General features: G+C 38.8%; 1 protein-coding gene across 2 annotated transcripts in view; it reads right to left on the reverse strand.

Moving 5' to 3' along the window:
* The window catches only part of Chm (CHM Rab escort protein), a 161,113-nt gene extending 146,211 nt beyond the window's left edge, over positions 1 to 14,902 (reverse strand). For both annotated transcript variants that reach the window (XM_052734988.1, XM_052734998.1), the window contains exon 1: positions 14,797 to 14,902. In XM_052734988.1, the coding sequence (XP_052590948.1) occupies positions 14,797 to 14,845 (49 nt within the window). In that variant the 5' untranslated portion in view covers positions 14,846 to 14,902. The remainder of the gene's footprint in view (positions 1 to 14,796) is intronic.
* Between the last annotated feature and the right edge of the window lie 1,298 nt (positions 14,903 to 16,200).

Here is a 16,200-nt window from a genome sequence, read left to right on the forward strand (position 1 = left end):
ACATAGGCTGGAACATAGACATATAGCAGAGTACCATAAATAAATAACCTTATAAACGTTTTTTTTAAGTGCAGATTGGGCCCGGGAAATGGCTCAGTGGGCAAAAGTGCAAACTTGACAACCTAAGTTTAATTCCTTGAACTCATGCTAGAATCAGAGAATGAAGTTCTGAAAGTTTTCCTCTGTGCTATAGCACATACATGCCCATACATACACAATATTTTTCTTAAAAAAAAATGAAAGTTCAGGTTGAGAATCCCTTATCCAAGATGCTTGGAAACAGCAATGTTTAAGATCTGGGATGACTTCTTTTTTCAGATTTGAGAATATAGGTATACACATAACAAGATAACCCTGAATACAAAAGCCAAATATAACACAAAAAAACATGTTCTACATACATCATATACATGTAACCTAAAGGCAATTTCATTTTCGTTTTTGAGACAAGGTCTAACCTTAGAGCTAGCCTGGCACTGAACTCAGGACAATCCTCCTGCCTCAGCTTTTTAAGCACTAGGATTAGAAGTTTAAGCAACCACACCCACCTAACTACCTGCCTATGCTTGTCTAGCAAATGCAAAATCCAGTTTTGATCTCCATCATTGCAAATAATTAATTATTTAAAATAGAAAACCATTAAATGATAAAATTCTGTCTAATTAAAATTAGCCTTTCTGCATTAACAATTTTTATATTACATTTTTAAGAACAATAAATCAAAGTAATATTTACCTACTCTTGGAGAGAAGGAAAGATTTTTTAAGGATATATGTAAAGGCTGGAAACTACAGAAGAAAATTTTTGATAGACTAGAAATGTGAAATTTATACATGTCCACATAGGATATCACCATAAAAACAAAAGACATACTTAGAAATCAAATGACAACAAAAACACTAAATGCCAAGATCCCTTGGTTTGGTAGTAAATCAAACCAAATTCAATTCAAGAACATAGTAAGAATGATCTCTGCAACGCAAAGACAGTTAAACATATGTAAATCAATAAACACGATTCATCACATTACAATAAGCAACAATTAAAAGGTAATTATTTAAACAAATACAGAAGAGACTCTGGAGAGAATTCAAAAACGCTTCATGAAGAAAGCTTCCAAGCAACTCAGTATATATAGAAGGAACGTACCTCACCACATTAGAAGCTCTTCTAAGACTAAGAATTAGACCAGGAATCCTACTTTCACCAGTTTTGTTCATACTGTAAGTGCTAGCCAGGCAAAGGAGCAAGAAAAAGACAAAAGGTATCGAAATTGGAAATGAAAGAAAACCAAACTGACCTTTATGGCAGACGATTTCATTTATATAGAGAACTATATAGAGTCATCACTCACCAAGAAGCAGTTGGAAATAATTAGGAAACTCAACAAAATTCAAGAAACAAAATCAACAAACAAGTATCAGTATTTCAAGACACTAATAGTGAATTATCTGAAAAAGAACTTGGAACAATCCCAGTTACAATGCCTACAAAAATAACACATCAAAGGATAAAGAAATATAAAATTTATACATTTTCACATAAGACATCACCATAAAAGTAGACGGTGTTAGAATTCTGCCCTAACTCCATCTACACATGCACAGTTCAGGGTCATGCATCTTACATCATCAGTGTGCGCTGGCGACTTATGTGCACACGGTGTGGTCACGGAATCAGCGCATACATGGGGTAGCTCCCTAAGCCCGCTTCACCAGGAGCCCTTAAAAGCCGGACGTGGACCCCACCCTCTCTCTGCTCTGCTCTGCTCCCTCCACCCCCCCCCACCATCTTTCTCTCTCTCTTTTCTCCCCAGGTCTGGTCCTTTTATTCCTCCTCCTCTTCCTCCTAATAAAGCTCTCTGCTACTAAGCAACCGGGTTCTGTCGTGACCGTGACCTTTCCGCAGGTAACCAGTGCCGCTTATCATTCATTTCATTGGTGCCATGACTTGGATAGGATATTCTGTCCGCTCTGCGTCCAGGGTTGAGCGTTGTTGGAAACCTTATACCTAGGACCTGTGACTGCCCACTCCATTTTTTTCATTTGCCCAGCCGCCAACCAGATTGGTGAGTTTTTCCCCTTTCTGACTCCTGCCCAGTTCCACGACTGAAGCCTGAGCTATATTCCTTGCTCTAGACCCCCAGGGGGTCCTTGGACTGCGAAGTAACTGACTCATTCTCTCTCTTGACAAAGAGGTCAATGCTGTCAGACCCCCCAGGGGGTCCTCATGCTATGTACACTCCCAACCTTTACTCCTCTCTTGAAGAAGCAGGGAGTAACCTGTGCTGATTCAGAGACCCTTCTCCAACCTCAGGGACGCCTGGGACTGGAGTCTGATCCCGTTTCCTTTTTTTAATTTTTATTTTTCTCTCTTGGCACTGCAGCCATGGGACATAGGGGCTTCCTTCTCATGGTTCTATTCTTCCTCTGACAAATGTCTTAAATATCCCCAGATACCATTAAATTTGGCTGCTTGAACCCCAATATTTCACGGGAATTATCTAACTTCTGCCAGCAAATGGGCAAATGAAAAGAGTTACTTTATCCCCACACTTTTACCCAAGCTCTAAAGCGCTAAAGCCCCTCTCCCTTTCTGACTCTCTCTTTCTCCTGACCACATGTATTCCTAAACCTAAGGAATCTCTGACTCCAAAGAACCTCATCTGTTCTCCACTCTGTGCTCTGCTCTCTGCTCTCTAGTATTGGGCAGGCTGCTTCTGCCCAACCCTGGCTCTCACCTTAACTCCTCCCAATCACTCTCATTCTGCCCTGAGAAGCACAGATAGGTCTGAAAGCAGGCTAGGATGCATGCAAATAAGTTTACGATCAGGACCCACATGGGGATCACAGTAATCAGGATGGCTCTTTAACCAGAGATCAGTTTACACCCTGCCCCCTGGCGGGTCTTCCTAAAGCTGTCCTCAAGCCAGGAGAGATGAAAAAAATTCAAGACATGGAATAAAATCCGTCTCTTGTCTCCCAGACCTCCCCGACACAAGGACTAAAACTTAAGCATCTGGAAAGCAAGGCTTCTGACCCCACAGGTGGAAGTTTCAGCTGTGGCATTTAAGGTGTACCAGGGGAGAGATGAAAAAGCCCGAGAACAGAATTGCCAAGTGCTGGCACACGTGGCCCGACTGGCTCCCGAAAGCTGCTGGGTCCCTGTTTTAAGTGGGGGTGGGGGGAGGCCACATGGGCTAGTATATGCCCTGCCAGGCCATCAAGTGAGCCTTTTTCAAAGTGCCACCTAGAAAGACAACTGGTCAGCTGACTGTACCCAGGCACCGAGGGGCATGGGAGCATCAAACTAAGACCTCCAGCAGACCTAGGCTTGGCCACTGTCTCGCTTGCAGGGAACCCAGAACACAGCATGGAAAGAGATCCATTTCTTTCCTTCTGGACACCAAAGCCACTCGCCCAGTCCTGGGAGTTTTGGGGCCTCACCTCTCCTTGTTTCTCTATTGTTGGGGTAGGGAGGACAGCCTTATCCACCTCACCAGACTTAATTGTACTTTCAAGGTTACTTAATGGAAAAAGATTTTCCATCTAAGATAGGAGCCTCACTCCAGACCTGTCAAAAGTACTTTTCCTCCACATGCACAGGGACACAGAGAGGGCCCTGATCTCTGCCTTGTCCCTAATTCCAAAAGACTAAGTTCTCATGCACCACAAGCTTTTCTCTTCCTGGTTCCCTCTTCTACTTAACTGCTCAGCTAATGGTTACAGGACTATCACAGAACTGGAGTCCAGGGATCATCAAGTAAGAAACTGTAACAGCTAAAAGGTATTTACACCCCCAGACTCAAAAGTGTCTGGGCTCTACAAAAACAGACTTTAATATAACCATCTATTACTGTTAAATGCTCTCAACAATTGATCACCTGTGTCTCCTGAATGCTAAACTAGTAAAGGAAGCAGGTACCTTAAATAATCTACCTCTAATAAAGTTTATCTCAGGTAAAATTAAGCAGAGTACTAAATACTACAATGGTCACTAATTTTCTCATGGCTGCTTCTTAACATGTTCAAAATTTTTCCCAAGCTCCAGAAACCAGCTCAAATCCATCTGGACAGGTCAGATCTGCTTCAGATAAGTGCAACCCAAATTCCTGGTCCCAGGACTTCTTTTTCCTCACCCTGGGACCTCCCTGGAGGTAAAATTATTTTCCTAAGCTTTCTCTGTCTTATCAGCATCCTGTCAGATGCAAAAGCAGCCAGAGTGCCAAGCCAAGAGGGATGAATGGCTCCGAGGCAGCAGGACAGCCCACCATCCCAGGACAGCCCACCATCCCAGAACGCCTACCCCCCTAAGAGCCAACTGACAGCCACCAAGTCAGCTGGGAGCAGTTTTTCTGGGAGAAACAATGCCCCTATTCCTATTCACTTGCTTTTTTATAATAAGCTATAAGTCTGGAATGTTGGAATTCTGCCCTTACTCCAGCTACACATGTGCAGTTCAGGGTCTTGCATCTTACGTCATCAGTGTGCGCTGGCGACTACATGCACACGGTGTGGTCACAGAATCAGTGCATGCATGGGGTAGCTCCCAAAGCCCGCTTCACCAGGAGCCCTTAAAAGCTGGACACGGACCCCACCCTCTCTCTGCTCTGCTCTGCTCCCTCCACCCCCCCACCACCATCTTTCTCTCTCTCTTTTCTCCCCAGGCCTGGTCCTTTTATTCCTCCTCCCCTTCCTCCTAATAAAGCCCTCTGCTACTAAGCAACCAGATTCTGTCGTGACCGTGACCTTTCCACCAGTAACCAGTGCCACCACCAGTGCCGCTTATCATTCATTTCAGAAGGCACACTTAGAAAATGAATATGACAATAAGAACACACACACACACACACACACACACACACACACACACACACACACACACACAAAACGTCAATGTCCCTAAAAAACAAAAGAAAAAGAGATGAAAGATCTCTATGAAAACCATCTAAAAATGGCAAAAGAAACTAAAGAGGGTGTCAGAAAGAGGGCATGGAAAGATGATGGATGCAGTTGGCAAACACCTTAATTATCACAGTTGAGAGGCACAGACAGGCAGACTTCTGTTGAAGGCCCAGCCTAGTCTACAAAGTGAATTTTAGGCCAGCCAGAGTTACATGTGAGAGTGTTACTCAATAAAAAAAAAGAAAGAAAGAAAGAGAGAGAAAGAAAGAAAGAAAGAAAAAAGATAGATATCACGTGTTTATGTTTAAGGATTAAAAGAAATATAATTGTATTAAAACACTACCCAAAGGTATCTACAGATTCAATACAATCTCTATCAAAAATATCAGTATTTTTCACAGAATTAAAAACAGAACCATGAAAGACTTCAAATATCCAAAGCCTAATGAAGTAAAAGAGCACAAAGTTCTACCTGACTTTAAAATGACAATGATAACTAATAATAATTAGCTAAAACAGCATGATGTTAGCAAAACAAAACTAGAGAAACAAACAAAGTGAGAGCACAAAAGTCAAATAGCCCTCTACACTGATTTGTGACAAAAGTCACCAAGAACACACAGCAGGGAAAAGGCTGGGAAACCAGTATCAATGTGCAGAAGAATGAAATCAAACCCCCATCTCTCACTAATTACAGCCATCACTTCAAAGTGAATTTAAGATATCTGAAATACTCAAATCTGTGAGTCTTGCAAAAGCAAACATGGAAAATACTCACAAGCATTGGTCTGGGTAAAGAGTATTTTGGAAATGAACCCAACTGTGCTAGCAACAAAAACAGACACTGAAAAATGGGGTCCTATCAACTTACAAAGCTTCTATACAACAAAAGACACAGCAAAATTTAAGAGACAGGCTTACAGAGTACTTGCATAGCATATATGAAGGCATGAGATCAATGGTCATCACTGGGGAAAAATGATTAAAGAGACAGACAATACAACTAATAGAACAGAAGAAAACATTCGCAAACTATAGACAAAACAAGCAGTTACATTACTATACAGAATACACAAAGAACTAAACTTAGTAGCAAAAATAAAGAAATAAATAAACCAATTCAAAACGGGGCTAAGGCACAGATTAGGTATTTCTTAAGACAAACCAACAGGCAATAGATACATGAGAAACTTCTCAAATAGAAAAATGTAAGTTAAAAAAAGAATAAGTTATGACTTTATTACAATCACTGAAAAGACAAAAAAAAAGTGACGAGGACAAAGAGAAAAAGGAACTCTTATACACATTAGTAAGAATTTAAATTTGTATAGCCATTGCAAAAAAAAAAGGTATAAAGGTTCAAGACACTAAAAGTAGAAAGACTATATTTCTAGTCTTCCCATTACTGGGTATACACCAATGGGAAATCAATCATCATATCAAAGAGACAAGTACTTTTTGGTTTTCTTTTTTTTTTTTTGTTTCGTTTTGTTTTTGTTTTTTGAGACAGGGTTTCTCTGTGTAGTCCTGGCTATCCTGGAACACATTACAGACCAGACTGGCTAGCCTCATCCACCTGCTTCTGCTTCCCAAGTGCTGGGATTAAAGGTGTATACCACCACCCACCTCACACACACAGTCAATTGCATTACTATTGCTATCATCCACATGACAAGTACATTCAATTGCAATACTATTCACAGCACCTAAGAGATAGAAACTAGAATGTCTGTCATGTGATGAATGGATAAAGAGAATTAAATACATAGATACAATAAAACACTATTCTACTATAAGAAAATGAAATCGGGGGCTGGAGAGATGTCTCAGGGGTTAAGACCACTTGTTGCTCTTTCATAGAGCCCATGTTAATTCCCAGCACCCACATGGTAATTCACAGCTATCCATTCCTCCAGTTATAGAGGATTCAGTGTGCTCCCTGATCTCCTTGAGCATGCACATGGTATATATACATATATAAGCAAAATACTCACACATACAATAAATTATAAAAAATAAAATAAAATTTTGTCCTTTGCCACAACATGGTATGTGAGGTGAAACAAGTTAACACTGAAACACAAATACCAGGTGATCTTTATGGAATCCACAAAACTTGATCTCACAGAAGATACAAGAACAATGACATAACAGAAACTAGGGAAAGAAGGTAAAAGAGGAATTGAGAGTTTGCTCATTAAAAAGAGTAAGTTCTCGTGACCTACCTATGCATAACATACCACATTATGTATTTAGTACTAATTAGAAAGATTTCAAATATATGAATAATAAAGAAATAATAAAAGTTTAAAGTGGACATGCTAACAAAACTGAGTTATACAAGTATGTGCTAATCAAAATACAATAGTTAGGGGTTGGGGATTTAGCTCAGTGGTAGAGCACTTGCCTAGCTAAGTGCAAGGCACTGGGTTCGGTCCTCAGCTCCGGAAGAAAAAAAATGCAATAGTAATTTAAATACATATAACAAAAACTAGAAGTTAATGAATGAATTACTATATATTTATAATAATTTAGTAATGACCTGATTAATATCTTATGGTTATTCACAAAGGAAATGTAGGTGGCCAAATCACATAAATATTTAGCCTTATTTATCATAAAATGTAAATTCAAACAAGTAATATTATTTGTGAATCAAGTTTGTTGTCAAGAAGTAGCATTTGTGTATCAAGTTTGTTGCTATACAAATGGCCTCCAAAGCTTTCATCAAGGGCAAATCTAAATTCAAGGGCAACTACACAATGCTCCCTGTGGGTGTTCACATGTCTGCAAAAAAAACTGCAGGGCAATCTGATAACCAGAAGGAAAATGCCCTTAGGTTGGCCTTTTTGGAGAACTATGTTCACTAACTCTGAGCCCTTATGACCTCTAAAGCTCTAGATAAGGCCTGACACTCCCAGAAACCCTACTCTGCCCTTTAAATATACCAAACTATAAAATACATTTGTCCTTTTTTCTTAGTAAAAGAAACACAGGGTGTGTCTCTGCATGCATCATTGCTCTTCTCTTCCAGGAATGCCAAGTTTTAGCTTTTGCTGCAATGGCCGCAAAACAAGTTGACAGTCATGAAAAATAAGACTTGAATGCCAACGTTGAAAGAAGATGAATTGAATACTGAATCATTCTCAAACTTACATCATTATTATGTAATTACACACCTTGGAATGAATGACATTCAATCGAAACAAATTGTATCTTAAAACATGACTAAAATCTCTGATCCCACTGATTTAGTGTCTGTAATTCTTTGATTTGTTTTGTTTTGTTTTTAGGGATAAACCTAACTAGTTCATCCTGTTTGCCTTTATATAAAGGTTTGCAAGCTGACCACAATATCATAGTGCTGTCAATAATTAAGGACCAGACACATAGCTATTGCTGGCATCAGTAAAAAAACTGCCACCCACAAACCTAGAGCACACTAATCTAATCTTCAGAGTATATGATGTTCTTTACCACTTACAAAAATTTAACAAGTTCAATTGAGTATCTCAACATTAGTTGACAATGACTTCTCTAACCTATATAATCTATGTCAAAGTTGGCTAAATCTATGGTTTTATACTTACTTGAGGTGAGATAATATTTACCCCAGAAAGGGTAATAGTAAGAAATCAAATATTATACTAAATTTATGTGGACAAGCACAATAATAGAAAACACTATGAGAGGGCAAAAAGTAGATACTAGAAAACCAAACCAGCCTAAGCTCTGAGATGAAATCAATTAGGCATTATGCTAAGCCAAGTTGCCTGTCTTCTCAACTATTTGTAACCTGTTTGGGTTTTTTTGTTTGTTTGTTTGTTTGTTTGTTTAGGGATTTTTGTTGTCTTGTTCATTTTCCCTATCTGCCTCATGTGAAAACATGCCAACTCTTATAATCATGCTCCAATAAATCTCTATCCATGGAAAATCATTGTCTCTTTGTATACTGCCCTTTAATTAAATTATTAGAAAAAAAACAAAAAGTAAATCTTTAGAAAAGTATCCCTATTTTACTAGCCACAACTAAATGTCTCCCAGACTCCCAATCTTTCTACACTATGGATTATACACTGGGAGCAGACAGCAACTTTTAGGATTTACACACATAACAGGCACAGCCTAACTTTTCAGTTCACACTGAAACTGAATGGCAGATGATTTAGCATGAGTAACAGGTCAATTATGTGGAATTATAATTGTTTCTGTGCATTGGGATTTTATGTTAAACATGAGAATGTGAGGTTGAGCAACCACATTTGATTTTAATTGCTGTAGCCTGAGTTATCCAAAACATCATGAGAACACTGGAGAAAATGAGAAAATGACAAGCAGCATGGGAGATGAAAATGCTGCTGCCCAGGGAACTCTGGTAACAGATGCGGCTCTCTCTGAGGGATTGGCTCAAATTTATGATTTACAGAGAAGTGTAGCAGCTCAGAGAATCCCCAGAATTAAATAACTCCTCCTTACTTTGTTAGGTACTAAGAGAAGAAAAGACATGAATTTCCTTAAAAAACAAAAAGCCCAAAGAAGTACAAAATAGTTAACAAAGCAGCAAGACCTGTCGGCCTTCTTTACCTCCTACAGCATTTATAAGCAATGAAACAGCACTTCACACTATGTCCCCACTTAAAATGAATTAATAAATCTACTCAAAACAGATGATAAATAATGCAAACTGGTGAACCAAACTCAAGAAAAGAAGGAATATCTATAAGCTACCAGATTAAAAAAATCTGATTTTTTTCTTAAAAGTAGTAATGCATAAACAAAGTTCTTTCCAATCAAGTAGCCAATGGGAAGAGGAAGATAATGAACCTTATAATAGCATCCATCAAGGACACTCCATGAAAATCATGAGCTCTTCCTTGAAGCTATTCAGGCTAAACAGTAATGATAATAAAAGCACCTCAGTATGGCTTTTCAGAGCACAAAAATCAGCTACATTTTGTAAATATTTTAACAGAATTATTTCTTCAATATTTAACACAAGTTGGTGGAACTCATCCTAGAAATTATTTAGAAATAAGGTGAAACTTAAGAAGGGTTAAGGAATGTGCCTAAGGTAGCACAAGAAGCATACTTGGAATTCAAATTCAATTTGGCTGATTCCACAGCCATGCTACTAATCACCACGTTATACTCCACAAATGAGACATATGTATATAAAAGTGTGCAAAATCTATGCAAGGTCTAAAGGACCTTTGAAATACTACTTTCAATATTATTTACTATTAAGTTGCTTAATGTTTTCTAGACATTATAATTTTGGTGTGTATAAAGAGAATACATTAATCTTTTATTATATATATTAATATTATATAATCTACTCATTTAAGGGCTAGCATTCATTTCATGAACTACAGAGAAGTGGCAACTTGCAATTAAAAAAACAAAGCCACTCTTGGCGCTTAGCCCAATTGTCATAAGAAAGGCTTCATCCAGCAACTGATAGAAACAGATGCAGTGACCCACAGCCCCACATCAGGCAGAGCTCAGGGAATTCTGTGGAAAAGGGGGTGGGGATTGTAGGAACCACGGGGGTAAAGGACACCACAAGAAAACCTACAGAATAAACTAGCCTGGGCTCATAGGGGCTCACAGAGAATGGACTGACAACCAGAGCACCTGCATGTTACTGGCCTAGGCCCTCTGCATATATGTTACAGTTGTGTAGCTTGGTCTTCTTGTGGGGCTCATAACAGTGGGAGCAAAGGTTGTCTCTGACTTTTGCTGGCTTTTGGGACCCTACTCCTCATACTGAGTCACCTTGCCCAGCATTAATACATGGGGAAGTGCTTAGTTTTACTGCAACTTGATATGCCATGTTTGGTTGATATCCACAGGACACCTGCCTTTTCCTGAACAGAAATGGAGAAGTGGTTGGGGGGGGGGGGGTGGAGCAGAGGAGAAATAGGGGGAGAGACTGAGAGGAGAGGAGGAAGGGGAAACTGTGGTTGGGATGTTAAAAAATAAATAACACACACACACACACACACAAACACACAAACACAAACATTCTCAAACGTACGTATAAGGATGTTTGGAGCTATAGAGAAGGAATATGTGCATACTATGATAACAGAAGCACACATAGACATCCTAAGAAGAGTATTAAGTGGTCTGTAAATATGGGAAATCACTTGTGCTGAACATAGCATAAGTGCTATTTGGCAAATATCAGGTTTTACACCACTTCCTGTAGCATTATTACTCAGCAAGGTTTAGAAATAGTACCCTATTGATATCAGAAGCATTTAAATCTTTGAATGAGCTGCCAGCCTTTAAAGTTAACTACCTCAATGCTGCATTCTGAAACATCAAGAATGGGACTGTGCTATCTACATGAACATTCCTGAAAAAAAGCAGCTTAACTTTAAAAAATGTTTTAATCAGTACAATATATAGAACACAAATTCAACTTCTTTAAAAGGCTATAGAAAACACAGGGTCATTTACATACACACAATAGTAAACCCTTACCTTAGAGAAGCTTTAGCTACCTAGCTCTTTAAAAAATGATCTGAGTGGGGCTGGGAATGTGGGTCATTAGAGTACTTCCACAGCATGTGCAAAGGCCCAGGTTCAAAGACCAGCACAAGACTGAAGGGAGGGAGAGAGGGAAGGAGGGAGCAAAAAGAGAAAAGATCTTCTTCAAGAATATAACTAAGAAATTAAATAAGCTCGCTTACTACATATTCTCTTAGAGGAGGAACTTTTGGTAAAGATAAAGCAGTATAGTTAAGAAGGAACAGCATGCAGACTGAATTTCTTTATGGTGTACTGAAAGCATAAAGAACCCATGGCATGAAAAATTTCCATGCCTTTAGGAAAAACTGTAGAACTATGACTCTGAGGAAGTCCAAAACATTTCTAAGAAAAGGCAATACAGTAAATATTACAAGCACAAGGGGAGTAGGTACTCAATAGAAGTCAAGTTCATGAAAATTGATTAACTGATTATATGTGTGTATTTACACTAAAAAATGTCAACCCATTATGCCACTTCATATGTATTCCCTTTCTTACAGAGCTATGAATTTTCAGTCGGCTGTACATCTAATAGCACCAGCCAAACATATTCTTCACAGGTGATAACAGTCTGTGCTTCCAAATGACATGGTTATAGTACATTCTAAGCATGCTAGAATTCCTTCTAAAATAAGAGTATATATTTCTGGTGTACTGAATATGCTCCTATGTATGGCATATGTCAACATTATCATATAACCTTTATAACTTCAATTTCTTTCGAACTTGTGAGTTTTTGGTTTTGCTGGAGATCATACAAGTTACTGGAAAAGTCACTTCGAGTGACAATTTGTTACTGGGATAATTTTTAATCTGCACCTAATGATAACTTTTCCATAACCCACAAAATTATCGCTAAAATCATTTTTAAATGCTAAACTATTCTGAAATGACAATAGTGTATCCAAGCCAAAGATCACATTCTAATAGTTTATGTCCTTTTTATCCTCTCCATTGAGATTCCAATTGGTTTTCTTTCTTTGATCTATTTTCTTTTTATCTTTTCCCCCACAATTTAAGTACTGAATCTTAATTTTTTTATTGAGTATTCTGATATCATTTCCCCATCATATCTTGAAAATGTGACCTTAAAGGAAAGCTTTAAACCATGTCATTCAAAAAGTAAAAATACAAATTATTTAAGGTAGATGGACTTTTAAAATATTCTTGGATGGATTCTACTTGATGAAGCAATTGTCTCCTGGTGACATTTAAACTAGAAACTTGCTAAAAGGGAACTACAACTCACAGCCTAGTTCTTGTTTCTGATGACATGCTTCATTTTGCTTTGGTTAACAGAACTGAACTTATGAAACACTGTTTCTCCTATAAGTTATCTACATATTAATTTAATAAGGCCAACACATTTGAAGTCTAATTCAGCAAAGTATTGGGGGAGGAAATCAAAATGTTTTAAAAATCAGTTCAATTAAAAGCAATGATTGAAACTGTCTGAATCATTTTATTTGAAAAATGACTTTCACCAAATGTTTACACTTTTAATGTATCTAAAACATTTAATAAAAGTTAACACACATCACCCAAATCAAATAGAATTCAAGCCGGGCGGTGGTGGCGCACGCCTTTAATCCCAGCACTCGGGAGGCAGAGGCAGGCGGATCTCTGTGAGTTCGAGGCCAGCCTGGTCTACAGAGCGAGATCCAGGAAAGGCGCAAAGCTACACAGAGAAACCCTGTCTCGAAAAACCAAAAAAAAAAAAAATAGACTTCAAGTACAACTTTTAAGAAAAGCACCTTATTCTAAAATGGATGGTGTTCTCAGTTTGAGAGCAGACTGGGAAAAGTGAATAGTCTCCTGGGTCTTTCAAGCTCTCATCCAACATCTGTTCATTGCAGTTACAACCAGGTTAGCTACTGCCATAGTTATCTTCAGGCTGAAAATTAACACACCCTCACTGTTCTGAGAACAACTACCCAGGTACATCTAGAATATGGGAATTTGTGTTTGGATAAGACCTTTAAAGGCTGTCTGACTTACCCTTCTTATATTCAAAATTGTGGAAATTGAAATGCTGAGTGTCTGATTCTCCCATTGCATATCTAGACTAAGTTTTCCCAGTTATTTCTGCTAACATAGTACAATTTTGAGAGTAAAAAAAAATTCTTCCATTTCTTGGATGGTACTGGCCTTTGGACATTTATCAACTATGTGACTTTGGCAAGTTAGACTTCCAGGCTGCTTCACCTCTTCTATGGACTGAAAAGAATACCCATCCTAGCAAGGTTGTTGTTGGGATTTTATGAAGTACTTAATCCATTGATTAGGAAATGATATACATTTGAAAACGAGTTGCTATTGTTTTCACTCTAAACCTGGAAATATGGCTATTTTTACTCTTTGGGAACAGAGGAAACTGAATTCATTAGCACAATGGACAGAATCCCATTCACCAAAGCTTCTGCTGCCTACCACATTCTATAGATGGTAGAAAAACCCACCCCACTATCTCTTATACTATGCAAAGTACATCCCTTACAGTTAAGAAATGTTAATTGCTGCCAAGTGTTGTAGGATTAACTAGTCAACTAGAAGCTGAAGAGGATTTCTGGCTCCACCCAAAACATGGAGAACTAATGATGGAAAAGCAAGGAGAAGCTAAGGTCACACATGGGAATCTGAAACACTGGAGCTTTTTCTGAGCATATTTATTTGTGGTGTATAGATGGGTGAAAGAAAACAGTATGCTTCCTTTCTGCATCAAAACAAGGATGCTTTAAACACCATAATGCAAGAATAATGGCTACCTCTGGGGGGAGAAGGCCCTTAGGCTACTCAACACAACAAAAAAGAGTTCATTATCTTTCCCTTAGTAAAAATACACAGGGGTAACTGAGCATCACTCTTATAAAACTGCAAATTAAGCTGCATCTGAGCTGCAACGTATCCTAGAATCATGTAAGTATATGGAAAAAGTCCTATGAAATAGCGACAGAAATTGATGGGGAATATAACCTTGAAATCAACGAGGAGGGAAGGAGGCAATTATGTTATGCCAATGGCGAATCCATTGATCAAATCCCGACCCTCCATTCTCATGACACTGCAAACCCACCCTCCTCTAAGGAAATTAACAGGAATCACCGCAGCAACCAACCTCAGCAATCGGCATCGACCAGATCGACCCCTACTCAAACGGCGCAAAACACCGCGGGTCCAAGCCCCTCCCTGAAGCTGCCAAGTCCCGCGCTGACTCCAGACTACCTCACTTCCTTTCCGACCTCCCTCTCAGGCTCGACCCCTGCCGTTTCTCGCCAACCCTCGCCACTGACAGAGAAACTAAAAGGCGAGAATTATTTCCTAAATTTTGTCCAGGAAAAACCAGGGCTACACATACCCGTCCCTATTACGATCACATCAAAATCCGAAGGGAGATTATCCGCCATCTTGACAGGAAACGTGTCATGTGACTGTAGTTTGTGGCTCCGCGTTCGGTAGGCAGTTTCTCGGTAGAAGGCGGAAGGAAAAACAGTGCATTCTGGGTGTTGTAGTTCTAGGGTGAAGCGTCCAGGTAGGCAGCAAAGAGGTAGTATTGAAAATGTTAACGAGAATGGTAAAAAGCTCTATTCATTTTACAGGCTTCAGTGAAATACATTATTTATCCTGGAGGTTTGATATGGAAAAGAAATGTAAGTATTTGACTCCTCAACCTAGGATGAATGAGGAAAATCTTGTATACTCCTTGACAATTACCTAGCAAAAATTGGTCAGTGACTCTCGGGGAGGAGTGAAATTCAAAGGTGCTCATTAAGAACAAAGGAGATTTTCATTCACGCCAGGAAAACTCTTTCCCCTAGCATGTCTGCATTTGTATTTTTGGAACCTGAGGCATCGATTTTCACTTCATAACAATACTGTCCAACTATATTCTGTGTCTTTTTTTTCCTCTGTATCTTTCCAGTAAGAAAAGAAACAACCAAACAAAAATTCCTTTGCCTAGTTTCCACAGAATGGAATTTCTCTTGTATTCTCTAGTCAGTCCAAACAGCCACCTAGCAATACAAGTTTCAAAATGAAATGGGGGAAAAATGTGAAAGAATAATAAACAATAGTAGATGCTTAATAAATCTTTTGTTTCAGAATCTGATTTCTGGCCAAAATAAGAGTTTATACAACTTTCTCCTACGAAACTGTTGGAAAAATATGATTAAAGTAAAATAGACTTTATACAGAAGTGATCATATTTAATAAGGGAGCTTAAGGTTGTCTATGCCAAGTAGTTAACAGAGCTCTCATGAGTATTTTCAAGGTCTGTCACCTTCCACTTTACCTTATTTAAAATGCTTGCCCGCCTGAAAATGCTAAAGCAAAAAGAGAGGGGAGGGTGCATTGGATTAAGGAAAGTACTTTTTAATCTCAAGAATTATTCATGTAGTTATTTTCCAAGAGTTTCAAAATAACTCAAATGTGAGATGCAGTAGTGTGATAATCCTTCATACTATGTTCTGTCTCCGGTGCTTATAGTTCTCCATTCTTCGTTTCCTTCTCAGTCTCTATGACCTACTCACACTAGCTTTTCCCTCATCAATGAAAGATCTTCTCAAGCTCTAGCTTACACTTTTATTTTATATCAAGGAAGAGATACTTTTTTTTTTTGGTTTTTCAAGACAGAGTTTCTCTGTGTAGCTTTGCACCTTTCGTGAAACTCATTCTGTAGCCCAGGTGGGCCTCGAACTCACAGAGATCCGCCTGCCTCTGCCTCCCGAGTGCTGGGATTAAAGGCGTGCGCCACCACTGCCCT

Source organism: Peromyscus californicus, unplaced genomic scaffold (assembly GCF_007827085.1).
Source record: "Peromyscus californicus insignis strain IS unplaced genomic scaffold, ASM782708v3 Scaffold_10__1_contigs__length_136768540, whole genome shotgun sequence".
In the NCBI taxonomy this organism is placed as follows: Eukaryota; Metazoa; Chordata; class Mammalia; order Rodentia; family Cricetidae; genus Peromyscus; species Peromyscus californicus.